General features: G+C 40.7%; 1 protein-coding gene across 2 annotated transcripts; it reads left to right on the top strand.

Annotated features, from left to right (window-relative positions):
- The first annotated feature begins 208 nt into the window (after positions 1-208).
- On the top strand, positions 209-24,274 carry LOC308400417 (mediator of RNA polymerase II transcription subunit 13-like). Of its 2 annotated transcripts, XM_080888093.1 has the most exons (30): positions 209-1,070; positions 1,926-2,160; positions 3,209-3,377; positions 6,226-6,371; positions 6,469-6,666; positions 12,119-12,313; positions 12,423-12,579; positions 12,671-12,778; positions 12,863-13,579; positions 13,709-13,925; positions 14,634-14,664; positions 14,761-14,882; positions 14,993-15,083; positions 15,178-15,374; positions 15,459-15,658; positions 16,080-16,969; positions 17,071-17,238; positions 17,351-17,574; positions 17,703-17,898; positions 17,998-18,379; positions 19,589-19,805; positions 20,706-20,897; positions 21,023-21,246; positions 21,524-21,666; positions 21,760-21,918; positions 22,013-22,198; positions 22,286-22,419; positions 22,710-22,874; positions 23,138-23,238; positions 23,338-24,274. In XM_080888093.1, the coding sequence occupies exons 1-30, from the start codon at positions 1,005-1,007 to the stop codon at positions 23,468-23,470; spliced, it is 6,363 nt and encodes a 2,120-aa protein (XP_080744219.1). In that variant the 5' UTR covers positions 209-1,004; the 3' UTR covers positions 23,471-24,274. The 2 variants fall into 2 exon arrangements, with proteins under 2 accessions (XP_080744219.1, XP_080744218.1); XM_080888092.1 differs by having other exon boundaries at positions 14,634-14,882.
- The last annotated feature ends 2,963 nt before the right edge of the window (positions 24,275-27,237 follow it).

Genomic DNA, 27,237 nt, shown 5'->3' with positions numbered 1-27,237 from the left:
ATAATTCACCAAATATTTAACCATAACTGTCCATGCAGCAGATGATGCACAGTAAAACATGCACGTTAACAGGCATCACTGAGGAGTGACCACTGCATGACAGATGCACTGGAGCTTTCATCTTGTAAACTGTGAAGTCATGGAGCTACTTGAAGCCGGATCACGCCCCCATTACCACAAATTGGCCAATAGGAGCTGAGAGGCAGAGTTGTCCTCCTGGCCGCCATTAAAGAATTCAATACATGAACTGAAATAATGGAAATCTGCTGGACCTATGGAGCAGGCAGAGAAGAGTAGCTGATGAGTAGTCACGCTAGTTTGGGGTGTTTCATTCGTTTTAAGGGTAGTTTTAATATGACGGAGCACCATGGTGGTTTTGGTGAAAAGGAGGGCGGCGTAGCGGGTTGTTTTATTTAGCTGGCGAGCTAACGCTGGAGCTCTGGTATGTTAGCGAATGTGCTAGCAGGCTAGGCTAGCTCAGGGGGAGGAGGGGCGAGTTCCTCCGCTTTGAAATTGTTTCAGAGCAGCTAGCTGCCATTAGCATTAGCATACCAGCATCTAAGTTTTTCTTTTAAGTTTTTGAGCTCGTATTTTTATTGCGCATTTAACTTTTTCCAGTGTTGTATTTAACGCTAGTCTTTCTTCGATTTGTTATCGATGATTATTTAATGTTGAGGTGATGTAGCCGCAGGCTTGCGGCTAACCAGATCAGACAATACATTTCAAATAGGATTGATGAATCGTATAGCGAGAAGCTTACAGTTGACGCGTTCTGGCTGTCTGTCTAACGTTAGCTTAGCTGCCAGGCTAGTGGTGGTGGCTAGCGCCGGTTAGAAGTTGACTGTTTAGCTAGCGTCAGCTAGCTGACGCTAGCAAGTTGGCAGCGCTTTAACGGGATAATTAGAGCTGAACATAGCTTCGCAAGCGAGTTACCCAGATCGGCTATTGCCCCCCGAAGATGATTGAGAACATGGATTTTAACGTTACAACTACGCAGTGAAAGGATGAGTTCGTGCTTTGTACCAAACGGGGCCAGTTTGGAGGACTGCCACTCCAACCTCTTCTGCCTGGTAAGACTCTGCTCTGTGAGCTAGCGAGCGTTAGCGATCCTGAGAGGCCAGAAAGCCATTTTGGCTAATAAGGCAACAAGCCTTGTAACGTCAGTTGCAGATTGGAGTGAAGGCATCGGGCCTGCAACTAACAAATCGTGATCTGAGCCAACTTTCATAACAGAGCCAGCACATTCTGCATGACAACTATGTTGAAGGCTGGTTGATAAATATGGCATGATCTTGTGTTTACACTGCACTGAGTGCTAAAACATTCCGCTAGCAATAACGTTATTTACATGGTGGTAAAAAGAACAACTAAACGAGCAGTTTCTCTAAAACCAGCTGAACATATTGTTTTCCCTTGATTTAAACTGCACTGCATGCAAATTAATTGTGGCTGTCACCAACCATTTTGAGACAGATCAGTCTGGTTTTAAACTGACAGGTCTGTCATTGGTTGTTAACTTGTTGGTTGTAAATTATTTCCTTATAGTTGTGTGTTATGCCTTCAGGCGTGATCATCTTGGCAAGTGTAAAGAGTAAAGGAAAACTTTCAACAGTGTAAACAAACCTCAATTTTCAGCTTTGCTTATTCAAAGTTTCCTCTTTCTGTTTTCTCAATATAATTGTAGGATCTATACCTTACAATATAAAGCACCTAAGGCAACTGCTGTTGTAATTTTGCACTATATAAATAAAATAAAATTAATTGAATTGAAAGTAATTTTAGCAGCGAAAGCAGTGGCTGGCTTGTTACTGCAGTGTGTTAGGTCAAGATGCATGAAGAGTTATGCAGTAAACAGCTGGAAATTAGCTTTATGCTCTTCAGTTTTTCTCTGTGTTTATTCTCACATCACTATTCTTCTCTTTAAGGCTGATTTGACTGGAATAAAATGGCGGCGTTTTGTGTGGCAAGGACCCACCTCCTCGCCAATCCTTTTCCCTGTGACTGAGGAGGACCCGATCTTGTGCAGTTTCAGCCGATGCTTGGCGGCAGATGTGTTGAGTGTTTGGAGGAGGCACCAAACCCCGGGTCGCAGAGAGCTCTGGCTCTTCTGGTGGGGTGATGACCCCAGTTTTGCAGAGCTTATCCACAATGAGCTCTTAAGTAAGTTCATTTAACCTCTCCACGAATTCTGCAAGATTTGTGATTCTGACAACATCAGAGTTTATTAGATGAAAATGTTTATTTCATTTCACTGAATTAAATTCCAATGTTATTTGGTGATTTACTCCAAATTATATGTGGACTCTTGTGCTTTTGCAGCAGTTAGTTCAGTTTGTGCCATCTGAACAATTTGAAATTGAAGTGTGTAATTGTTGATATTAATAACAAACCTCTCTAGAGATGCTGTCCTGAAATGCTTACTGCATTAAAAAAATTTCTTATACATTTTTGATGATGCAAAGTCTGATTAAAAATAATTTCTAAGACCCTTGAATTTGTGGCTAACTGGTCTTTGAATGTCTTTAAAGCCTTGTGAAATTGATTGGCCCTCAGCCATAGAGACGCAGACTTGCATGGTAGGATTAGAACAAGTTGTTGTGCATCACAGTCACCTGACACACTTCTAGATTTCTGGAGATTCAATCCTGCTTTGTTGATATTCATATTCTTAGAGAAGAAGTACCCTTAGGGGCTAACACACAGGTATTTTGTCTCAGGTGTGATGAAGTGTTACTTGTAGAAATTGCTCATTAAAGAAACAGAGTTGGCAACAATTTTTCAAATCTCTCTTGAGCTCCAAAGATAGTTGGAAGAATTTTCCACTATGCAGGGAGTATAGCTCTTGATGATCAGAAAGGAATGGCATGAGTAAGCTTCACCTAGATAATCATTTCTCTGTAATTTAACAAAATAGTTTATTTTCTGTTACATAAGTCAGTAACTGGGTTGAAGCCTTTTATTTTGGATCACGTCATTACATAACAGCAACTAAGACTTTTATTAATATTAAATGTTTTCCTATATTTATATGCGGTAGAGCAGCTGTAACTGTGGTGTTTTTGGGTTTTTTGTTTGTTTGTTTTTTGCATAGCCAAATTAAGGCTACGGGTGTATGACAAAACCAAGTACATTTAACACTGGTTAGCTTTATCAGGGGAAAAAAGCTTTGATTGTTAAAGTCATCATGTTTGCATCTGCCTTGTTTCAGGTGAGGAGGATGGTGAGTGGGAAAGTGGCCTATCCTATGAGTGTCGAACGCTCCTGTTCAAAGCCATTCACAACCTGCTGGAGCGCTGCCTCATGAACCGGGGCTTTGTTCGTATTGGCAAGTGGTTTGTCAAGCCATACCAAAAGGAGGAGAAGACCATTAATAAAAGGTATGTCCTGCTTCTTTCTAGAAAAATTGTAGGATATTCTGTGAATTGTTAAATTAAAGATGACACTTCTCTTGTAATACTCTGTACTCTTAACTGGGGTTCAATTCAGTCTTTTGTACTGATACAAGAGCATATTCATCTCATAGTTTGCTATCTGTAGGGCAGATTAAGACAAAGTTCACTATGAACCAAAGACGCAACAGAAGTTCCTTTCCACATTAAGCCTGAGCTTACACATACGTCAGGGTGTTTTTTTTTTTTTATAACACAAAAGGACTAATACAATTGCTTAAGGGTAAACATGTCAGTGGAGTAAAGTGCCATGAATTGTGATTGTGCTGAAGGGTAAAACATTAGTCATGTTGGCTGTTGGAGTGTTTTGTTTTTTTTTTTGAAAATTCGATTCATGTATGGGTTTTTGTTTTTTTCCAGCTTTCTTTAATCAGAGCAGAACAAACCATGGAATGTGACATATGTAGGAATCAGGAACTGAAGCACGCATGTGTTAGACATGCTAAAAACAGGGTAATTTAAGTGCATGTGTACTGCTTAAGTTACGGGGGAAATTCAGCTGAGCTGATGTGCTCTTTATGGTGTGAAGTTAGTATAACAATATCTGGCCTTTCACATTCTTTAATCATTCACATTACCATTTGTGACGCAGCTTGGGAAATGTTGCATGTGTTGTTTTGACTATGCTGTGGTCAACTTATATCTGTTTTTAGGGTTGAGCCACCCTTTTCTTATAAGGAAAATAGTGTTTTGGACACTTTTTAAGTCTTTCTTTGAGCAGTGTAATCACGACATTAAAGTATTGCCTTTAACACAACATCTGCATCTCTGATATAATCCTTAATAGATACACGACTGTGGTCTGTACCTTTTGTATTCATGTACAACTGACTCAGTGTTGGTTCGCCTCTATGACATCCTTCAGGTCTCAGAAAATTCTGATTCGTGGAATTGCACAAGATCTAATGATGTGATGGATTATGGCAGCTTTTGAATCACATCACTGGCATGGCACATTGTCATGCTACGCTGTTTCATTTGCTGTGAACCAATCCATCTTTTTGAGTCCAATACCACTGTTGAATTAATAAGTTCACTGGAAACATCCAAGTTGTGTAATAAATAAATAACTTCATTTAAAAATGTTATTAATTGATTCTTAATGTTATATTACTTTGGAGTAAATAAAAAGATCTAATTAGATTTAATATATAATTACATTTATCTAATTTATTTGGCCCTTTCAGCTCAGTGTGAATTTTTGTGTTTTGTTGTAATTTACAGCCACCCCGGTGTCTCTGCTCTATTATTCTGTTCGCTGTTTCACTGTGTGCACTTCTCGCCACTCATAAAGCAGAGCAGATGAGACAGTTGATTAAGGAAGGTGATAACAAATTGTTACGGTACTTTAAGTGAAATAAATGGTTCTGTTGGAGTTTTAGACCTAACATAATGAAGAAAAGATTTATGGAAAAGCCATGTGAGAAGGCACTGTTCACTGCTTGCTGTAAAATCAAAATTAAGTAACAAATAAGGTGATTTGTTGTTGTAGCCAGTGTGAAATGCCATTGAACTGCTGGTGCCCTTCATGCAGCGTTGCTCTGCTTCTAGCAAAATGTGCTGCTTTAACTACAGCACTGCTGACATGTGATGTAGTTAATGTGGAATGACATAAAACAAAATAGAATAAATAATTCCATTATCGCAGTTACTGATCTCACTGGCTCAAACAGCAGGAACGGTATTGCATCCATAGTTTTCTGTGAAATTGTAGGCTTTTGAGAAAAAAAAAGTTAAAGAGAGACATTTATTGTTCGCATCTCTCCAAAGCCCAAAACTGGGCTGTTGTTGTTGTACAAATACAAGCTTGAGGTGAACTAGCAACAGTAACACATAAATATCTGCCTGGTTCAGAATGGAGTTGTGTAATGCTGTACCATAAGGGTGGTGACATAGATTTAGCATCTGCTGTTGAATAAGGAGCCTGGAGGACCCCAGAGTTTCCCGACAAGCTCATTTGAGTTTCAATTTCTTGTGTGTGTTCATCCAGGGTGACTTTGTGTTTGATGCACAAGCCTTTGGCTTAGTTCCCTCTGGCTACTTTTTCAATGGTTTTAAAGAGTTTTAGCAGTTGTATAAAAAGGCTGTTGTGTTGAAGAGGAGGTGATTTATTGCTCACTGGTTTTTAGCTTCTGTTTTTACATAAAGAGGTCCACAGGCTTGTTTTGTGGCAGAGAAGCTGCACCTCTAACAGAGGAGTCTGGCAGCCTTGCTGTCGCCTGCCCTCTCTGACTGGTAAACACAGCAGTCTCTGGAAACTGCTGAGTTTGCGCTGTGGTTTTACAGAAATCATGTCAACGAGTACTATTTTAGTGAGTTTTGCTGCCTGGCCTTCCAGACGTGGTTAGAAAATAAAGATGGCATTGTTTTCACATTTCAGTGCTATAAGAATTTCTTATGCATATTTGTGCTTCATATTGTCAGTTTGCTTTACAGCAATTTTTAAATCCGTGTGTATACTGCGTGCACCATCTGATTGGCGGTATTAGCCTTGTGTATGTGGAACCTACCATTATCACGTGATATGAATCAATGAGGCCAGTGGAATATGAAAGGAACTGTGTGGTTTCCATTATCAGCCCTGCCTTTTTTCTTTGAATCATTCCTTAACAGTGAATGAAAGAGAGTACACCGATAATCTCAGTTGCCCTTAGGGAGTTTATCTTCTAGGTGTTTGAGACAAGTGTTTGTTTATTCATTTACTGATGAGCTTCTGTTGTATACCACTCTTTCTAAGCATAACAGTACCTCTTTCTGTCTTTGATTCACCTTGCAGTGAGCACCTTTCTTGTGCATTCAACTTCTTTGTACATGGGGACAGCAACGTGTGCACGAGTGTTGAGATAGCTCAGCATCAGCCTCTTCAGCGATTGAGCGAGGAACACCTAAGCCTTGCACAGCAAAGCTCCAGCCCCTTGCAAGGTAAGATCACAATAGTTGTGCACAGTAGTCATGCATTAAATGGAACTAGACCAACGTTTTGTTTTTAGAATTAAAGTACTGTAACTCTGCCCTACAGTCATCCTGAGCCCATATGGCTTGAATGGGACCCTCACTGGCCAGGCTTTTAAGATGTCAGACCACCCTACTCAGAAGCTTATCGAAGAGTGGAGGCAGTTCTATCCCATCAGCCCCAATCCCAAGGAAGTCCAGGAAGAAAAGTTGGAAGATGCAGACTGGGAGGATGACTCCCTGGCAGCTGTGGAGGTCCTTGTTGGTAAGGCTTCTTAATATGTTCATAATGTGGTGGTGGATCACTGAATGCAAGGAAGGAACAGAAAGGTAAGTTTATTGATATTCATTTATTTAGTCGTGCCAGTTGAAAAATACAGTACTACATTTTCAGCTCTTCTTGATATAAGGATGACATACCTGCCAACATTTTGGTCTAAAAAAAACCACAGAGTCCAGGAGGATTATGTATTTATTTGCTTATTTAAATAAAGCTTCTCATGTGCTCAATAAGAATTGCTTAAGTGGTAAAGCTACAGCTAAAATATTGAGCCATCCATATACCTGTGCCAAGAATAACTGTACATCCTTTGAAGCAGGTTGTGGGTCACCAGGTTGGATTGACAAATTGATTAAAATTGCATGTGGGTCGATTGTGTGTGCGCAGACTGCAATTCATACCCAATCTTGCAGTTTTGGTAAAACTAGGCAAAGCTTGAAGTTTCAACCCTCATCCACCAGTTAGCTTGTTAGCGTAGGCCAAAATTATGGCCAAAATGGTTATCAGGATTTTATTACCTGTTATTTGTTATAATTATTCATTGATTTGTAGTCACATATTTATTTATTTATTTATTTATTTATTTTTGTGCTGTGATCTCGGTGGCACATATCTTGGTAAACATTAGTGCTTTAAGATCCATGTTGTGCTACATTCCTGCTAATGTACAAATATTTGGATCAAAGTAAAATAGATTCCCCCCCCCCCCCCCCCCCCCTTTCATCTAAATTCAGTACATTCTTAAGAAAAAAAATCAAAATTTTAAGAATTGTACCAAAACTGGAGAGACAAGATTAATAAATGAACAGGGCACTGCTTTCACATTTACACTGTACTACAGTCCTTTATTCACTTGACAAGTGCATCTCTTGGAAGCAAATATAGTCTTTTTATTTCATCTATTGTGCATCCAGGATGGGTATCAATAAAACCTCGAAGTAAAGTACTCGACAGCTGTGTATCCCTGTCCATGTCCCTTGCGATGTTTTGCATACAGTTCAGCTTTTGGCACGCTGGAAAAATAACCGTGCAAGGGGAAAACGTATCTGTTGTCCAGTAGAGGTGGGAATCACCATACATCCCACGATACGATATTATCACAATACTTAACGCATGATACGATATTATTGCAATTTTTAAAAATATTTTGCGATATTCAGATTCTGTACATAAAGGTAAACTTTATCAATATTCATTTTATCTAATATCAAAGTCTCGCACTCAGTCTTTCTCTCATTTCAGTCAGTTTTATTGTTGACAAACTGAACGGTTTGTATTACAGTCTAGTCCAACTTAACTGAATGCAACCATCTGGTACAATTATAGCTATTCTGAACTATGAAATTTATGAAAACTTCAGCAACTGAAGAATTTGAAAGTAAATTAAAACAAAATATAATTTTACATTAAATAAAAAAGTTTTAAACTTAATTAAAATAAAACATGTCTTAAATTAAAATAAGTAAACTATCATGTTTATTGCCGCCAAAAAAAAAGTTAAACACATTTGGACAGTGAAGGAATGTCAGGATTCTTGCTCAGAAAAAGGATCAACATGCTCTGAAGTCAGAGCAGGTTCCATTCCACAAAAACTTTTTTGTAACAAAATATCGATTTCTGCTGTCCCTGTATCGATACATTATTAGCAAACAAAATATCACGATACTACACAGTATCGATTTTTTCCCCCACCCCTATTGTCCAGTATGTAGACGATTTTCCTGAAGTGCTTGTGATTGCGTGTTTATTGGAGACACATCTTTGGCCAAATGGAATCTGATTTCATTTGTGATTTCAGTGCATATTTGTGAGCTGGATCGATACGCTGGTTTGCTTTTATGGACGTCTGAATTGATGTTGGACAATTCATGTTAGCAACCATTGCATTGTCTTGGCTTTCATGTAATCAGTATACTGCAATTTGTGGTGTGTTTTGTTTTTTTGGGGTTTTTTAGGAGGTTCAATAAGACACAGTTCTACAGCACTCCTTGCATGCGATTATGGCTGCAACGATTTGTCGAGTATTTCAAAGAATTATTAAAAATTCGCGACACAAATTCTTGCTTCAGTGCTTTGTTAAAGGCACGGCTCTGTAGTGCGGCACTGTTACCATGGAAACCAACATTTCCGACTAAAAACAGACTTGCATTACAAATGTATTTAAAAGCAGCGTGTGAATCAAAAGTTTGACAACATTAAGCCCACACAGCCCCCAGTTTTAAACAGAAATACTGATAACACAGCAGTGGTGATGAAGACGATGGCACAATTTAACGTGGAGCCGGAGTCTGTTTACACACCGCAAAGAGGCGGAGCCGGTACCAAGATGGTGAGCTCAGGGAGAGTGAAAGAAACAGTGTTTCTAGTGTCCAAAACGGCAACACTGCTCCCGTAATCACCATTAAAACCTTTACTGGGGAAAAGCGAGTCTTTAATCGAAGCACCTGATCAACAAACACTGACCTCAAGAAAGGCAAACTTTGTAACTGCTTCATCCACCACCATTTGTTTTACATAGTGAAAAATCTCCAGTAAGCGTCCAGAATATGTATTAAAATATGCAGATGAACTTTTAACTTAGTCTGATACCATGTTTAAATTATACAACTTGCTGAAGGCTGATGGCAGCCATCCTATTTTACATAGAAGCGAACAAGGGTGTGAGTCTAAAGCAGGGCATGGTGTCTTCTAGACCAGATTTATTTCAAGGTTTTCAGAACATTTTTCAGATTGAAAGTGAAATAATATAAACTACTGTCTCAACTAATTTATGTTAATATTTAAAAATATAAAAATTAAAGCGTTTTTCACAATCCAGTAAAAATGAAATGAAATGTAAAACTGAGCCACTGACCTGAGGGATTTTAGGTTGGACATTGAATTATTGTTAATATTAAATAATGTCTACACTATCATAACATCTTGTTTTTAGCAGCACATAAGCTTTGCATCAAAGCACAGGGCAAACTTCAGAATGCTGATATGGTTGCTTCTCTTCGTTGCAGCCACCACATTCTCCTTACAAACAAAAACTTACTCATTCACGTTCACACTTAAACACATGTACCAAAACATAAGCCTTCCAAGAAGACAGAGTAAAGATTTTTTTTGTGCCTTAGTTTAGATGGCATATTTATCTTATTTTATTTGACTTTGACTCTACTTGAGAGTATTTATATATTTCTGCAATTGAGAAAATGTTTTCTTTAAAAAAGAAAACTTAATGTGGCACGTAAATACCAAGGGTTGTTTTTTTTTGTTTTTTTGTTGTTGTTTTTTTTGACAAATGAAACAGATGATGGATGCAACAAAAAACACTGCAATTTCTAAAAACCAAAAGAGCTCTTGAGCTCTATTTATTATTGCTCATTAATAAGATAAAATTATTTCTTATTCTATTAATCGATGGAATAATCTATAGATTACTTGATTACTAAAATAATCGAAAGCTGCAGCCCTACACGTGATTTCGTCTTTAACATCACTTACCATAAATCTGAATATTTCCAAACAGATTATCTTCTGCTTCAAGGGACAAACTCTTCACTTTGTTTTTTGTTTTGTTTTTTGTTTGTTTGTTTTTCAAAAAAAAACAAGCTCTTCACCTTGTGCTTTACTAGACATTTTAATTTTTTGAATTTCTTTCTTTAAACGTGGTGTTACTGATCAGGGTTTTAATAGTTTTGCAATTTTCATTATTTTTAATTTTTATTTAGTTTTGACTTCAGATTTTCAATTTTATATCAATTTTAATTAGTTTTTACCAATTGTTTGCTAGTTTAGTTTAGTTTTTATTTTTTTGAAAATCCTTAGTTTCAGTTATAGTTTTAGTTGTGTTTGCAATAATTAAGTGTAACAAAATCCCAGTTTCATCATATCAGTCATGCTCTTCTGCTCATCCTTGGGTATGTTGCTATTCCAGCTACCATACCCTGCACCCCGGACAGGTCGCCTGTCTGTCGCAGGGCTAACACGCAGAGACAGACAACTCACATTCCCACCTATGGGTTGTTTAAATAAATAAATAAATAAATAAAGGCAGATGAACAACCATTGATACCAGGCAACTATAAAATGTATATCTTGGCCCCAATGAGACTATTAACTCTTGCAGCACCGGGTGTTCGTAATTTTGGTTCAAGTGAATTGATAAACATTTTGAAGGCAATTGACTCACACAGTTATGTAGATATCCCCGTCCTGTTGTCTCGGGATGCATCACGCTGCCTTGCCTGAGGTTAGCGTCTGTTTCTGGGGATGAGGGTTGAGTGTGCTCCCTTACCTTCTCAAGGTAAGCTAGGTTAGCCTTCTTGTGTCAGCTTTTCAAGTGCACTTTTTTTTCCCTTTAGAAATGTCCCTCATAATTTGTCTCTTTCCACTACAAGACACTTGCTTTATCCAAAACACAGTCATATTCAAAGTAATCCCAAATTGGACTCTGGCGCTTTCTCCCGACTTTTCCTGACATGATTCTGCGCGTGGACGGAGCAGCAACACAGACGACTCGACTAACGTACTGCCACCTGCTGGCATAATGAGACACAGCAAGAAAAAAATCTGGAAACTAAACTTCATTTTCACCCTTGACTATTGTATGACACGCACACATCAATGAAAACTAAACACATTTTTGCTATAAATTCAGTTAATTTTAGTTAGTTTTGTGAACACTCATTACAGTTTTAGTTAATTTTCCTTTTTTTTTGTTTTTATTTTTATTTCCGTTAACGAAAATGTTTTTTCACTTCTAGTTTTCGTTATTTCGTTAGTTTTCGTTAACGATAATAACCTTGTTACTGATACAGACTTATGCAGGAAAACCTCAAGCTTTACAGTGCAGGGAACAGCTGTGAATGGCTGTGATACGTCATTGTTTATGGAGCAACTAATTTGCTTTTGGTTTGCGCTCTGTTGGTGAAGCACATGCTTCCAGTATCCCCCGTTCATTGAACTGTGGGAAGCCAAAGTCATGGTTGAGATCAAAATCAGAATATTTGTGCAGCCTTACAATTATTCATAATAAAGTTTGAATCTCGTGTAAATTACGAGTGTATCCTGGGAAAACGGCAACACAGGAGGCACCCGAGATATTAAATACGGCAAAGCCCGAGGAAAAAGAGTGTTGGCATTTATGAGATAAATGGATCAGTCTACAGCTATAACAGAGCCCTAAAATGTGTCTGTTTTTTGTGGTTTTGTTTGTTTGTGTTAAAGAAAACAGTCCAAATAGTTCTCTCTGTCACTGGTACTTTTGAGAGACACTATCCTTTTTTTTTTTTCTTTTTTTTTTTCCTTTTTTTTTTGTAGAGTGAAGGTGAATAAATGAGTCAGTTATACCAAAACATTGTTGCATTTAAAAATGTGTATTTGGTTTGTTCAGTTCTGTTTTGAATTTTCATGCTGAGTTTTTAAAATGAACAAATGTCTTTACTTTCAGCGGGAGTAAGGATGGTTTATCCTTCCTGCCTGGTGCTTCTCCCTCTGTCGGACCTCCCTACTGTGGTCCCTCAGGGCTCAGCCAACGCCTCAGGAAGCTTGTGTGGTGCTCAGCAGGGCCAGGCTGCTAACAGAGATCCTGCCATGTCCTCTGTCACTCTGACTCCTCCAACGTCACCAGAGGAGGCTCAGACTGGTAAGAATTACAATTAAAAATACATGTTCATCAGCCTTTATTTTTGTGAGACTCTGCATACCACTGCGGTTGTATTTATTTTTATCATCTTTATCTTACCTTCTCACAGATTATCAGCCTGCCCAGAAGTGGCTCAAGTTGTCTTCTGCATCTGATGGCTACAGCTCTAACAACACTCTACACGGTGGTAAAATCCCTCGCAGGATGGCCAGCCAGATGGTGGAGTCTGTATGGCAGGAGTACAACCTAAACCATACAGGGAACAAGTATGTTTTTGGCCATCTCTTTAAATTTGCATTTGTTCTGGTTTTGCCTCCATCCAGATGGATAACGTGTTTGTATTCCCACTCTTTCTAGGAATAAGTTTACTTCATTGACAAATGGAACCTGTGAGGAGGAGACAGAAAAAACAGGACTCTGGGATTTTGTGGAGCCAGCTCATAGGCTGCATTGTAATTGTGCAAGGTATGTTTAGTGAAGTTAATTCACCAGCGATTTAGTTATTTATTTAAAATATTTTATAGCCATTATTTGTTTTATTCCAAACAGACATAAGAATTCGAAACAGCGGTCTAGCAGCACCTCAGGACACCCACCTTCATCAGGACAGCCTGCCCTGCCAGCCCCCAAGCACAAGCTGGGCGAGAAGCTGGAGAAGGGGGAGAAGCAGCAGAAGAGGCCACAGACACCTTTTCACCACCGCAACTCTGTGAGCGAGGAGCAATCCCTGGAGCCTCAGACCCAGAGGCTTTGCCTCAGATCGCAGGAAGAAGGCTCGTATCCCAGCTTGCACCATGTGGACACGGTGCAGTCTAAAGCCCCTACACTGCACGCCCACGGCCCTCCTGCAGACCTTGTTGGATCTCCACCTCCCCCTCCTCTCAGCCCACATCCCTGTGATCACGTAGAAGTTGACATGACTCCTGGTGGCATGAAGAGCTCGTCAACTCCCATTCACCAACCATTCTACCCGCCATCAGTGGAACCTTGTCAGATGCCACCAAAGGGCTCATCTGAGGAGCCTCAGACGGAGAACATGCCTATGCCTTTGCCCTTTCCCTCAACCTACAATGAAACCCTTGAACCCACCATCTTTGTAGGTTCTGCCATCAGCCCCAGTGATGACTCCACCCATAATCCATGGAAGTATTTCCTCCTCCCTCAGAAAAAGCCCTCAAACTTCCTGACACCCCAGCTACCTTTAGATAAAATGAGAGAGGATTCTGCAGGTGGTGGAGGAAGTGAAAGTGTAGTCTCTGTCACAGAGTGAGTATCTGTTGTCTGATCGGCGGATGCTTTAAAAAAAAAAAAAAACTTTTTTTTTTTTCTTTTTGTGAATTTAAAAATAATGTATTTGCATGCCTTAAAAATGTCTCTCTCCTACACCCCTCCCAGGTTGATGTCAGGATCCTCGCATCCCCTGAAAGTGTCCCAAGAGCTCATCAAGACTTATACACAGCGGAGAAACAGCCATCTTGCTTCCACCTCAGGAGATGAAGAGCCTAGTGAGGAGCCAGACCCTTATGCCTTCGTCGAAGGAGATGAGGAGTTTAGCTTTACTGAGAAGAAGGACAAGTCTGGAGCTGAAAAGGACGGAAACAAGAAACACAAGGTGGGTCCTGACAAAGGCTGAAATCCTTGTTTATTATGACATTTGATGAAATCTACTTTCAGTCCCTGGTAAAGTACTTGTTGGAACTAGTTATTTTGAACATTTCTGTGTTTTTATATTAAAGGAGGTGAATCATTTAAACATTTTCACGTCTGTTCCAGTGCTTATTTCCTTCATTTCTCTGTGCTGCATAGTAGTAGTTGTCTTTTGAGAGCACACACTGATATTGCTGGGTATTGACCATTAGTACTTAATTAGTAACCAAAATGTGTCTCTATCACAGGTCCTGTTAATTAAATTTGCTTTTACATACTTGTCAGCTTCACAGTCATGTTTGCTTGCTCAGATATTTACTGATGTAAAGTACGTTTTGGTTTCTAGTGCCAGCACGTATACCCTAGTGAATCACGAAAAGACTGTGCAGTCATCTTGATAATTGAGTCACATTTTTCTTATCAAATTCTCTTGTGAATTTGTAGAAGAAAAGTTGTGTAACAAGGATCAGCAGCTGATTTTAGATGTTTCAAACCTCACCCTGTTGTGTTATGGCTAACTCTGAAAATCAGCACTCGGTGTGCAAAATAGTGACCTTCATTTTAGGAACATGTTTGATAATCAGAGCTTTGTATACAAGTACAAATAGTGGAAATTTTAATGACAAACAAATGGTCATGACGATAATTACTGTCATCTTTTTGTTTAACCAAGGTGGATGAAGGAACTGGAACTTCTGCAGATGGTGAGAAGTTTATTCATTCTTGCTTGGAGATTTCTATGTATGTTTATTTATTTGCTTTAATTCAAAAAATGTCCCTCAATTTGTTTTGCGGTGTAGATGGACAGTGTCCTACAGGCAGTAAACCCTCAGCCTCGACCAGCCTCATCCACGAGAACGACTTGGCTGTGTCCTACAGCGACCTGGATAAAATCTTCAATTCAGATGAAGATGAGCTAACAGTGAGTGCATGTTGTGGCATATTCAGGAGCTGATGGTGATGTCTCCTCATGAAGCCTGTTAAAACTCCAAGATGTACTGAATATGTTGACTTGTTTTCCCCATTGCACAGCCTGGATCCAAAAGAGCTGGTGTTGGTACAGATGACAAGTTTGGCTCTAAAGATACTAAGCCAACTGCACTGGATCCCCTGTCTTGCATAAGTAGGAAAATTAATCATCAATTACTCATTGTTCATCATGGATCATAACTACGTAAGTTGTTGTTTCAAGAGAAGTAATAATGTCTTTTCCTTAGGCTCAGTAGACTTGCACACAATGTTTCCCACCCCACCCTCCCTGGAGCAGCAGGGTTATTCTCCCATGAACTCCGGCAGCAAGGACAGCTTAGAAGCAGGGGCGGGGCTCACCTTGTTGGACGGCAGCATGCTTAATAACCACTTCAAGATGGAGGTGGAGGAGGGTTTCTGCAGCCCTAAGCCATCTGAAATAAAGGTACAACACATCACGCAATTACCAAGTAGAGAGGAAACTGATCATTTTTCTTTATTGTTAAATGACCTGCGTTTTTGTTTTCAGGACTTCTCCTTTGTGTACAAGCCAGAGATGTGTCAGTCATTCATTGGCTGCTCAATGTATGCCCCCCTGAAGACACTACCAAGCCAGTGTCTGTTGCCTGTCAAACTACCAGAAGACTGTGTGTACACGGCGAGCTGGACCATGGGCAAAATGGACCTGATACCCCCAGTGTCCAACACTAGTCTCCTCACTAAAGATAGGTAAATGCATATTCTGAATTAACTTTTTCCCATCTTTGATGTGTGATCTGTTGATCAAGAAGGGTTTTTCTCACAATTTGAGTTTTAGTCTTTTACAGTACAACTTCAAATTTGTACTGAAAAGTGACGTATTACACTTATTTCCAGCTCTATATTTTTATTCATTCACAGTTCTGCAGGTTTCACAGTTCAAAGTGATCATTATTTATCTTCCAAAGAGCCTAAACCAGCCATCAGGTCATCCTATGTCTGAAACAAGTTTATTATGTGCAGCTATCATGTCGGTGGCTGCACATAATGAACATTGCAATGTATGTAGAACAAGAAAGAACGTAAATGCATGTAAACGGTACTCTTCAGCTGCTATATAACCAAACATCACAACATGAAACCCTAATCACTGTTCATCTTTATATAACAGTAATGTCCCCAGTGTGGAGCCTGACTATAGCCAGACCTACACCCCGCAGACCCACCCGCCCTTCATGTCCAGCAGCGCTCCTCCCAGCAACAGTGGTGCAGGTATTCTACCATCCCCAGCCACACCACGCTTCTCTGTGCCCACACCTCGCACACCCCGCACTCCACGGACTCCACGTGGCCCATCCAGCGTCCAGGGCTCCCTCAAGTATGACAGTTCTGACCTTTACTCTCCTGCCTCCACGCCCTCCACCTGCCGACCCCTTAGTTCTGTTGAGCCAGCCACCGTGCCCTCAATTCCCGAGGCTCACAGCCTATACGTCACGCTCATACTTTCAGAGTCAGTCATGAACCTCTTCAAGGACTGCAACTTTGACAGTTGCTGTGTGTGTGTCTGTAACATGAACATCCGTGGGGCAGATGTAGGCGTATACCTCAAGGACAACGGCGAGGCCCAGTATATATGCACTTGTGGTTTTAGCGCTGTCACCAATCGGCGCTTTGGCCAGTCAGCTGGGCTCTTTCTAGAGGATGAACTGGACGTAGTTGGACGGGGCTCTGATGCTGCTCGAGATACAGAGCGGTGTTTCGAAGAGCTGCGAGCTTCTACATCACACAAAGCCAGCAGCCTGAAGGAGAAGCCTCCAGATGAGTTAATCCTGTTGCTGCAGGACCAGTGCACCAATCCATTTGCCTCGATGGCTGGTGTGGAGTACCCCAAACCAACTTCAGCCCCCAGTTCGTTCCTAAGGGTGGAAGAGAGAGACTGTTATAACGACTGCTACATGGCACTGGAGCATGGCAGGCAGTTCATGGACAATATGTCAGGAGGCAAAGTCGATGAAACACTAGTGAAAAGCACCTGTCTTCATCAGTGGCCCAAACGCAAATGTATGTATTCTCACATTACTGCTGCTTTAAATGTAGAGTTCTTCCTTATGTGTTTCTAGCAGAAATGTAATACTTGTTTCCTATTGGTTCTTCACTTGTAGCAGCAGACATGAGCAAGCTATACTCTGTGGATGTCCTCCGGGTGTTGTTGTCCCTCCAGCCTGTGCTGCAGGACACCATTCAGAAGAAAAGGAGTGTGCGCTCTTGGGGCGTTCAGGGGCCACTTACCTGGCAGCAGTTCCATAAAATGGCTGGGAGGGGATCATATGGTGTGTCGAAAGCGTTTTTTGTTTGTTTGTTTTATAGAGATAAATAGAATATTGTGGAAGTTTATGGCTTTGTTGTCTTCAAAGACACTAACTTGTCTCCTTATCTTCACAGGTACTGATGAGTCTCCTGAGCCTCTGCCCATCCCAACCTTTCTGGTTGGTTACGAATATGATTTTGTGGTACTGTCTCCTTTTGGGTTGCCCTACTGGGAGAAGCTTCTCCTGGATCCTTTTGGTTCTCAGAGGGATGTGGGATATGTTGTCATTTGCCCTGATAATGAGTCTCTGCTCCACGGGGCCAAGACCTTTTTCAAAGATCTAAGTGCAATGTATGAGGTATGCACCTGGCAGTTTATTAAACTCACCCTTCCTGTGCTGACATGTCTACAGAAACAGTTTTGTAGCTCTGCAAAAGTGATTCACACTGTTGCACTCTTGTTTTCTTTTCTTTTTTTCCTTGACAGGCATGCCAGCTGGGGCAACACAGGCCCATCTGCAAGAGTCACCCAGAGGGCATATTGAAGGTTGGCACCAAAGAAGGCAGGAGCATGACAGAGCAGCCTCTTAGTGACTGGTTCGTTAAGATGGCTGCCAGAGAAGGAAACAATGAAGCCTTTAATAAGCTCAAACTCTTTGCTCAAGTGTGCTGCTATGATCTAGGTAATGTGATTGCTTGTAGTGCTGAAAACCTAAAGTAAGTAAAATCGCATGGTTTGTAAAAATGATGATTTATCATTTTTCTTTTGGGATCCCTTTCAGCTCCATACCTGTCAGAGCAGTCTTTGGATAGCTCTCTGTTGACCCAGCGGAACCCTACCACAGCCGCCACCCCCTCCTTCCAGACCTCTAGCTCTTCCAGCACTTCATCAGGACTCCAGAGCACCAACACTACCGGCTCCAACACCAGCTCTGCCCAGCCTGCCCAGGTCAACAGCACCCCTCCCTCTTCATCCTCAGGCTCACAGACTATTGGGGGAATGACCTCAGCCAAGCCAAGTTCCTTCTCGCCATTTGGAACAGCAGGCTTGCAGGGTGGAGCATCTCAGAATGGACCCCAGCCAAACTCGCAGGGCACAGGGGGAATGGCTGAAAATGGATCGTCTGCTTACCAGTCTCAAGGACCCACTGAGAGCCCAGAGAGGTAGTTAGATCTGCTGTTACATCACCTGGCCAAAGGACCAGTGACCTTATGCCGTAACTAGGCGCCTGTTGTCTTATCTCTCCATATTTCCCAAAAATTGTTAGTCATATTTGTTTTTTGGTTTTTTTTTATGCACGGTCACTTGGGATCTGTGATGGTTCATGAGCCAGATTATATTTTGAATCTTTCCTAGCAAATGCCAGTTTGCTCATTTCAATTCTTTCTATTTGACAGAATATCTCAAGTAGTAGAGCGTTGTAGTTTGGTACTTAGCTCACAAGCCTTTTCATAACTGGTATGCATTCATGGGATAGATAACCAGTGCTGAGTTATTTTAAGCTGAGATGGAGATTGTTTCTACAACTGCTTTACAAAGACAATCTGATAAAAACACACTGACGTGCTCAGTTCCTCGACAGTTCTGTGAGACACCTTCTTTCAAAGGTCACCAACACTTACACATGGTCTGTTTGATATATGCAGTTTTTAGGCATTCATTGACCAAATAGTCTTATTGGTAGTAGATTATATTTAAGGTTGATGAATGACCACATTGGTAACACTGCATAATCAGCAGGGAAAGTTCATCCTCTGGCTAAAAAAGTATTGTGTGTCACGTGTTTTGAAGGCAGTATAATATTAGTGAGATCTGAAGTTTTGTTATGGCAAAACACATCTCATGAGTGCTGCGTGTCTCTACTTTCATCTCAGTAATTTTATTTTTACGTTTCTTCTGATGGGAGCTGCGCCTGCCAAGATTTGGCTTGAGCCATTTTCATACATGATATTTGGACAGTTTCTTTCACATGTAGCACACAGCAGGCACAATTATACTGGAAATACTGGAGTTTATGTCAGGGAGCTACCTAAATAAAGTGTGCACGCAGCAGTATACAAACATCCATTTGCTGGAGATAAATGCACTGAACAACTACAAAGTGTGGATCAACAGAGCCCAGAAAAGTGTGGACTTTGTAGTTGGGCTGGCAGGTTAAATAGTGGCTAATATCTAATCTGACTGCTCTGAGTGTTTTTGTTTTTTCATGTGCATGTCTTTCTAGTAATGTCTAGAAAAAGGTTAAGGCTGCACAGGACGCATGCAAAAAGCTTCAGTTGCACACTGTGGACAGTAATATGAACATTATTGACAGATCTGATGAAGATAATTTCTTGGCCTGTTTCAGTAATTATCTGCCTAATTTTTAACAGCACAATGGAGAGAGACAAAGTGGGTAAGCCAACAGACGGAGAGTCCCATGCTGTGTCTTACCCGCCTGCTATAGTGGTGTACATCGTCGACCCCTTCAGCTATGAAGACGCAGACAGAGAAGTCCATTCGAGTACCTACACGATGGGCCTACTGCGCTGCTACATGGAAATGCTCCACATCTTGCCTGCTTGCATCAGAAACTCTGTCTCTGTGCAGGTAGAACAACACTCTTAATAGTTTTAAAATTTCATAACTGCAGATTAAAGATGTGGCTAAATATTCTGCGTAGTGTATAAAAGAACAGACTCCAAAAGTCAAAGATATTTCACAAAATAAGTTCATTTTCTAAATATAATCTACAGTTTAATAACATCTGCTCAGTTTTCTACTTTGGTTATAATAGAGAGGGTTACCAGCTGCCACAAAGGGAGGTGAGAAGGAGCAGGGGAATCATTAGCAGGCACTAATGGAGGTGGTAACTGCCACACCTGTGATATAGTGGCACAAGATTGCATCAGTATGCCAGAGGGAGTTCTGAAACACAAGAGGCGTGAATGTGCTATAATGGGTTCAGTACAGCAGCAGCATAACTGTGTGGGCTAATATCCATTCAGTCCTATCGCTGCAGACATGCTAATCTCTCAGATGTGCTGTCATTAACTCGTCCTTCGAGCTAAGATGTGGCAATATTCTTAGTTTAGTAAACAAACGGTTTGGTTTGACCTCCGTCTTCTATGAACAATATAAGATTAAAGACACCCGTACTTCTTATCATAATTGTTACGGCGTTCCTGTGGATTAATACTTTTAAAACCTATTCTGATCTTTGGATGAAGCAGAAATTTTATGTTGGGATTGAACTTACTTACAGCAGTGTAGTTTTTGAAGTTCAGGGTTCACTAATGTTTCTTTCACCACAAACTATTACTAATTGTCAGAAAGACCTATTTTGAGATTTCCATGTCCATGAATTATCATCTACAACACAACCCAGTCAGTAACACAGAGAAACTTTCAGTAAAAACAAATGTGTAGTGAAGCTCAAGTCTAACAAATCCATAAACATCCAGCACTACAGGCTGTCCTAAAATGCCTTTTTTCCTCCTTTTGTGTCAGATTGTTCCCTGCCAGTATCTGCTCCAGCCAGTGCACAGCGCAGGGCGCCACGTCTACAGTCAGCACCTCAAGTCGCTGGCTTTCTCTGTGTTCACTCAGTGTCGTCGGCCTCTTCCCAACTCCACCAATTTCAAGGCTCTGACGGGCTTTGGTCCTGGTCTTGCCATTGACATGGCACTCAAGAACCCAGAGGTAACTACCCTGATGCTGAACTCCTGAGTTTTGTTGAAGCTGTATGTCTACAGACAATTATGCTGTTGTACCTTCTGTCACTCTCAACTTGAATATATATATTTTTGTGTTTGTGGGCTGTGCAGAGGCCTGAGTGTCTGCGTCTCTACACGCCACCCTTCATTTTGGCTCCAGTGAAGGACAAGCAGACTGAGCTCGGGGAGACGTTTGGTGAGGCATCGCAGAAGTACAACGTCCTGTTTGTCGGCTACTGTCTGTCACATGACCAGCGATGGTTGCTGGCCTCCTGCACCGATCAACACGGAGAACTGCTGGAGACCTGCATCATCAGCATCGATGTGCCGAACAGGTGCCTGTTCACGAAAGATTTACCTCAGTACCACAGAATCAGTTTGGTTATTGATACCTAAGTCTTTGTAGTTAAGTGTAAAACAATCTTAGTTAGCAAAGACTAAATATGATAAATGTCTTTGTTTTAAGACTGAAATGAAACATTTTTAAACAATAAAGGCTAAACCCACTGTGGAAAGTAAATTACGCTAAATTAAACTGAAAGCTAGAGAATCAAAACTAATTAAAAAGCAAAACTACCTCATAAATGCATTACTGTATTATTGTTGCTGCAGGGCTCGCAGGAAAAAGGGCTCAGCCCGACGGCTGGGTCTGCAGAAGCTGTGGGAGTGGTGCCTCAGCCTGGTGCAGCTCACGTCACTGCCATGGAGGGTCGTTATCGGGCGGCTTGGAAGGATGGGGCACGGCGAGCTGAGAGGTACACACTTCAACAGTGTCTGCAGAGCAGGCAGTTTACATTTACGCACGCGCACGCACACACACTTATGTGCTTGTGTCTTGTCTGTTTCAGACTGGAGTATTCTGCTGAGCAGGAGGAACTTGCAGTCCCTCAGCAGGCGACTGAAGGAGACGTGCAGGATGTGCGGCATATCTGCTGCTGACACTCCCAGCATCCTTAGCGCCTGCTTAGTTGCCATGGAGCCTCAAGGTTCCTTTGTGATTATGCCAGGTAAAAGAAATAATATTTAAAGTTTGGCTAGTTTCACTTCATTTACAAAAAGCCTGTAAATCTGACAGCGCTCTCCTTCGTCTCGTCTTTGCAGACTCGGTGTCGACAGGCTCCGTGTTTGGTCGAAGCACCACCCTTAACATGCAAACATCGCAGCTGAGCACCCCTCAGGATACATCCTGCACACACATACTGGTATTCCCCACGTCAGCCATGGTGCAGGTCAACACTAACACTTCAGAGCCCCTCGACATCGACACCTTTAACCAAATAAATCCCGGTATGTTTTCACAGCTCACAGAGCTGCTACAATATATTTCTGCTCAAAGCTGGAAAGCCAGAATGACACATTTTTCCCTCTCTGCAGATGGATCAGAGGGAATGAACATCTTTGAGTTGTTTGAACAAGACATGGATCCAGACTTCATCAACATCCTGCCAAACTCCCCCACAACCTCCCCTGTTCACTCCCCGGGCCCCCAAGGGGGAGATGGAAGCAAGGTCTGCCATCTTTTTCATGAAGTCACTCATCAATATAAAATGTCAGATACAGACTTTAAGATTATTAACAGGCTGTGATGTATGAACCACTCGGCAGTAATTAAACAACTTCTTCTGTTTTTCGTCCTCAACTTAATAGTTACATTAAAAAAAGTAAAAAAAAAAAAAAAAAGAAGAAAAGCATGCTAATGAGCAAAAAAAAATTAGGTGCCCCTTGGTTATGAAAATATGATGCCTGTTTTGGCTGCAGCGATGCTCTAATCGATGACTTTATCACCTTCGTTTCGCAGGGTCAGAGTACAGATCGGATGGAGTCTCACGAAGAAGCGCTCAACATCTTGCAGCAGCCGATGGCTTTGGGTTACTTTGTCTCCACAGCGAAGGCCGGACCGCTGCCCGACTGGTTCTGGTCAGCCTGCCCCCAAGCCAAGAACCAGTGCCCACTCTTTCTCAAGGTGACTCATACCTGTACTACTAAAATTATATGTTCATGAAGTCTTGAGTAATCGCAATAATGCCGTTCTTCAACAAAATGCCTCTTTGTCGTCGTTGCTCTGACCTATCGACAGTGCTGTTTGTTTGCTGGTTTAAGAATACTGACTCTTTTACATCAGTTGATGAAATAATGAGATTTTACAGCTCTACATGCAGATGTGTTGAACCTGAAATTCAGTGATTGAATCTGAAGACTGATTTCATTTGTCTCTTTCTTTTCCAGGCCTCTCTTCACCTGCACGTGTCTTCTGTCCAATCAGATGAGCTTCTGCACAGTAAACACTCCCACCCCCTGGACTCTAACCACACCTCTGATGTGCTCAGGTCTGAACTGTAACCAAACTCAATTTTTTAATAATTAGAAAGACATTTGTTTCACTCCCAGCTTTATTAACATTTCCATGTCCTCCTCCTTCATGCCAGATTTGTTCTAGAGCAATATAACGCCCTCTCCTGGCTGACGTGCGACCCTGCCACCCAGGACCGGCGCTCCTGTCTGCCTGTTCACTTTGTGGTGCTCACCCAGATGTACAACTTTATCATGAACATGCTCTGAACTCTAATGGGATCAAACTGCTGAGATTTGATTGGAGGGATCGCTCAGACATGTTGTGGATTTCCTGCTACAAAGACACCCCGACACTCGAAAGGACCTCGCACTCCATCAGGGTAAATGTGGACGAAGCACCCTCCTCTTCCTCCTCGTCCTGGTGTATCTCTCAGAACTCTAACTGGAAGTTTCCAATGAATCAATCAGATGCCAAGAATCCATTTTATCACTTTGGATGATCAAGGGACATTTCATAAAGGAGAAAAATGTCTTTTTAATGACTGTAGATTGCAATCTATGAGATTTTATCATAATGAAATGCCTGCATATATTATTTATTGTAAGTTTTTTAATGTGGAATTTTTAATGCTTAATATCTTTTATATATTACAAATCCTAGAGGGTGTGTACATCTCACTGTACAGGAATTGGTATCAAAAGTGTAATTTTTCTCAAATACAAAACGAAAATCCTGTTCAAGTGAATTTGCTGTAGATTGCTTTTAGAATATTATTTTTTCAAAGGGGTACAGACCTTTCTATTGCCATGCTGTAATAATGAAGTAAAAGCTGGCCTGGGCATTTGTGTCCCACCCAATGAGTGGATGAGACTTACCTCTCTGTCTACTTTGGCTCCAGAGTCTCTTGCACAGTAACTCAGTGAGCTCTGAAGAGGAATTAAAAGGTACATTGTCAGATTATATATTTTATATAACAGATTTAGGTAACTGTGTGTGTATATGTGTACATAGTAATTGTGTGCCGCTACTGATGGTGCAGCTTCTGTTTTAGGAATAAAGTGTCTACCTTACTGTCTTCGTCTTTATCTTTGTAGCTGCTTGCAGCTGTCATAGTCTTTTGTATATAAATACAGCCTCAGATGAACAACAACGATACATGTGGCATGCTGCCTCATTATTTGACAAAACTAGTGTGTAAAAAAAATTAATTACATACTGACTGTATCCAAAGGAATTAAGAGGACAAGAAGCAGTCAGTCAAATGTACTTATTTAGTGATTGTCAGCAAAACAGAAGAGTGTTGGACAGTTTGCTGGTTTGAAGTAGTGATGTGTGTTAAAATGATACTGAGGAAGAAGGACATCAACTGTGCTCTTAATGAACTAACCATCAATCTGGAAATGGCCTTAAAATCTTTCCCGAACAGTGAAAAAAGGGGAAAATGTTCAAGACAGTATTCACAAATTCAGCCGAGCAACGCTCTGAGAAACTGCACTGCACAACACAGGCACTACCTCTCAGAGTGTAAAGGTCTCAGCTCATGACAGCACTGTTAGGAGCGTTGCCAGCAGAAAGTCCCTTTTCTCTAATAACAACATGGCAGCACAGCCCAGGTTTGCAAAGTCGCATCTGAATAAATTAGAATAAAGTGGAGGTCCTCAGCTGTAACAGACAGGGCAGAATATCAGCCTCACACTAACTTAAGCACAGTGGTGCTGATATGGGGTTGTTGGCCGGTCACAGAGCCTGGGTAGCAGGGCTGTGACAGAACTAGGGGCACAGAAGGGAAAAAAATAAAATTTCAGATTAAAGTTTAAATACTTGTTAAGAAGCTGTCTTGTGATATAAATCTTCTCTACTGCACGAGGCTGACCATCAGTTGTCTTTGCGTCTATCCGCTGCCAGCCGTCTCATGTTGCGCAAATCTGCCAACTTTTCCAGGTTTGGGTTTTTCCTTCTGACCAGATGCAGCTCTTTGTGCCATCTCTTCCGAGCCATTATATTTATTACTACACTGTGTTTATGTGTTAAAAGATCAAATAATTTCTTTGTTATTGAAACTGATTCTGAAGCACACTTTCACAAACGTATCTATGCACGGCATTTCGTAGAGGGCTTCACAATTCTCTAAATATTATTTCGACTTTATTTGCAAAAAGAGCAATGGCATTTTTTTTTTCATAATGTGTCCCTAAGGTGCCTTTGTAGTCCAATAGCTAAAGCTTGGCCCAAATTGGGTCATCTTAAGGTTATTGTTAACAGTGGTTCTATAAGCTTCTGAATCATGGGGTAGGTAAGAATAAAATAGAATTAGTCTAGGAATTTAAAACTAATAATAACTAAAATATTAAGCAACATATATACATATACATGCTGACACTTTATATTTATTTTACGTCTAAAGCACTTTACACAAGAAAAAACAGGTGCAAATCAGAAAATCAAAGTGACGAATGAGCATTACCATAAAGGCAATTTAGGCATGAAGCTGATCACTAAAACCCAGAAAGGCTCTCTGAGAAAATGATGTGTTAACCTCCTGAGACCTGAGCTCCTGTTTGCATGGGAGGCGAGGTGAAATATAAGGCGCAGAAAGGCCTTAATAAATAACATTTACAGAATGTTTTAATCTGAACTATCCAGGGGAGAAAAATACATTTTTAATTTTAACACAATGGTGATCAGTCACACTGAAATCCTTAAAATATAATTAATCTCTGGAGTAAGGCATGTAAGTAATGAACAATAACAGGTTTCTAAGAAAGAGAAACTGAAAATTTAAACAGAAAGGACGCTCAGGTATATAAACAGTGGCACCAAAACGGTTAAAGTGGTTAACCACAAATGGTTCAGCGAGAACTTGGAAGTTCCTGTTTTGGCCTCCACCTCTGAGTTTTTCTTCTCTCTGCACTTGCTTCGTGTTTGTCTGATAGTTCTGCAGAAACAGGAACATCATGAGGACACTGCGGGCCAATAACTGTTCAGATAGACGATAAAGCACATGATAATTTAAATATGTATTTTAGCAATAATAGTACTCAATAGTATTACAAAGCCATTTGTAATAGTATTTCAAATGGCTTTTTATGAGAGCTCCTAAAATCTGACCATTAGAAAAAGCATGTTGAATAATATGGTTATTGGCGCCCTCTGGTGGAGACAAAATGTAATGTATCTAAACACTAATTCTTGTGCTGCCCACACAAACCTTCAGTCAAATCTCTGATCATCAAACAAGCATATATGTGAGCATTTCTTTTCCTCTTCTTTCATGTGACCATTTTAGGAGTCGCCTCAGTGGAACTTCTCTCACCTTATTCCTAACAGCCTGCTCTGTAATGCCAACCCTCCTCCTTCACTGCATCCATGAATTTCCTCTGTGGTCCTCCTCTTCCCCCCCCCTGCCTGGCAGATCCATCTTCAACATCCTTTGTCTAATAACTGAATTAATCCTCCAAACCTCAATACCTGACCTAAGTACTCATGTCTTTTTTGAGTGAAGCTAAAGACGCAACAAAAAGGTCTGAAAAGGAAGAACATCATTTTTAAATGTAGGATTTTGCTTGATCAGTTGAGTTTCTCTTTAAAATGTTAAATTTCATTATAAAGATGACCTTTAGGATCCAAACGGTGATTTTAAATGAGGAAATCTGTTCCATTTTGAAACCAGTCTCAAAGGATTTTATAGAAGATAAGATAAGATAGAACTTTATTAATCCCTCGGGTGGGTTCCTCTGGGAAATTCGACTTCCAAAAAAAAAAAAAAGCACAGCAACGACCGAAGTTACAGTTACAGAATTGAGATATATATATATATATATATATATATATATATATATATATATATATATATATATGATAATAATACTGTGACGTTTGTTTGTTTGACAGGGAACTGCTTGCAAAACGTCGCCGTGACTGAGATCCCTTTAACAACTTCCAGTGTTCCTGTACAGCTGTGGAGGACAAAGAATGCCACATTTTACTTCCTAAAAACAATAAATAACATACTGAGTACCTTCAGCCTGCATTT

Source organism: Rhamphochromis sp. 'chilingali' (genome assembly GCF_963969265.1).
Source record: "Rhamphochromis sp. 'chilingali' genome assembly, chromosome: 8".
In the NCBI taxonomy this organism is placed as follows: Eukaryota; Metazoa; Chordata; class Actinopteri; order Cichliformes; family Cichlidae; genus Rhamphochromis; species Rhamphochromis sp. 'chilingali'.
The sequence above is the reverse complement of the archived record's forward strand: the minus strand, read 5'-3'. Positions and strand labels throughout refer to the sequence as shown.

What these genes read in the sequence shown, in the direction of transcription:
- LOC308400417 (XM_080888092.1), top strand. Translation starts at nt 1,005, where the DNA reads ATGAGTTCGTGCTTTGTACCAAACGGGGCCAGTTTGGAGGACTGCCAC. An exon ending in GGGGCACGGCGAGCTGAGAG is followed by an intron (nt 21,667 to 21,759) that starts GTACACACTTCA and finishes TGTCTGTTTCAG; the next exon opens with ACTGGAGTATTCTGCTGAGC. An exon ending in AAGGGGGAGATGGAAGCAAG is followed by an intron (nt 22,420 to 22,709) that starts GTCTGCCATCTT and finishes TTCGTTTCGCAG; the next exon opens with GGTCAGAGTACAGATCGGAT.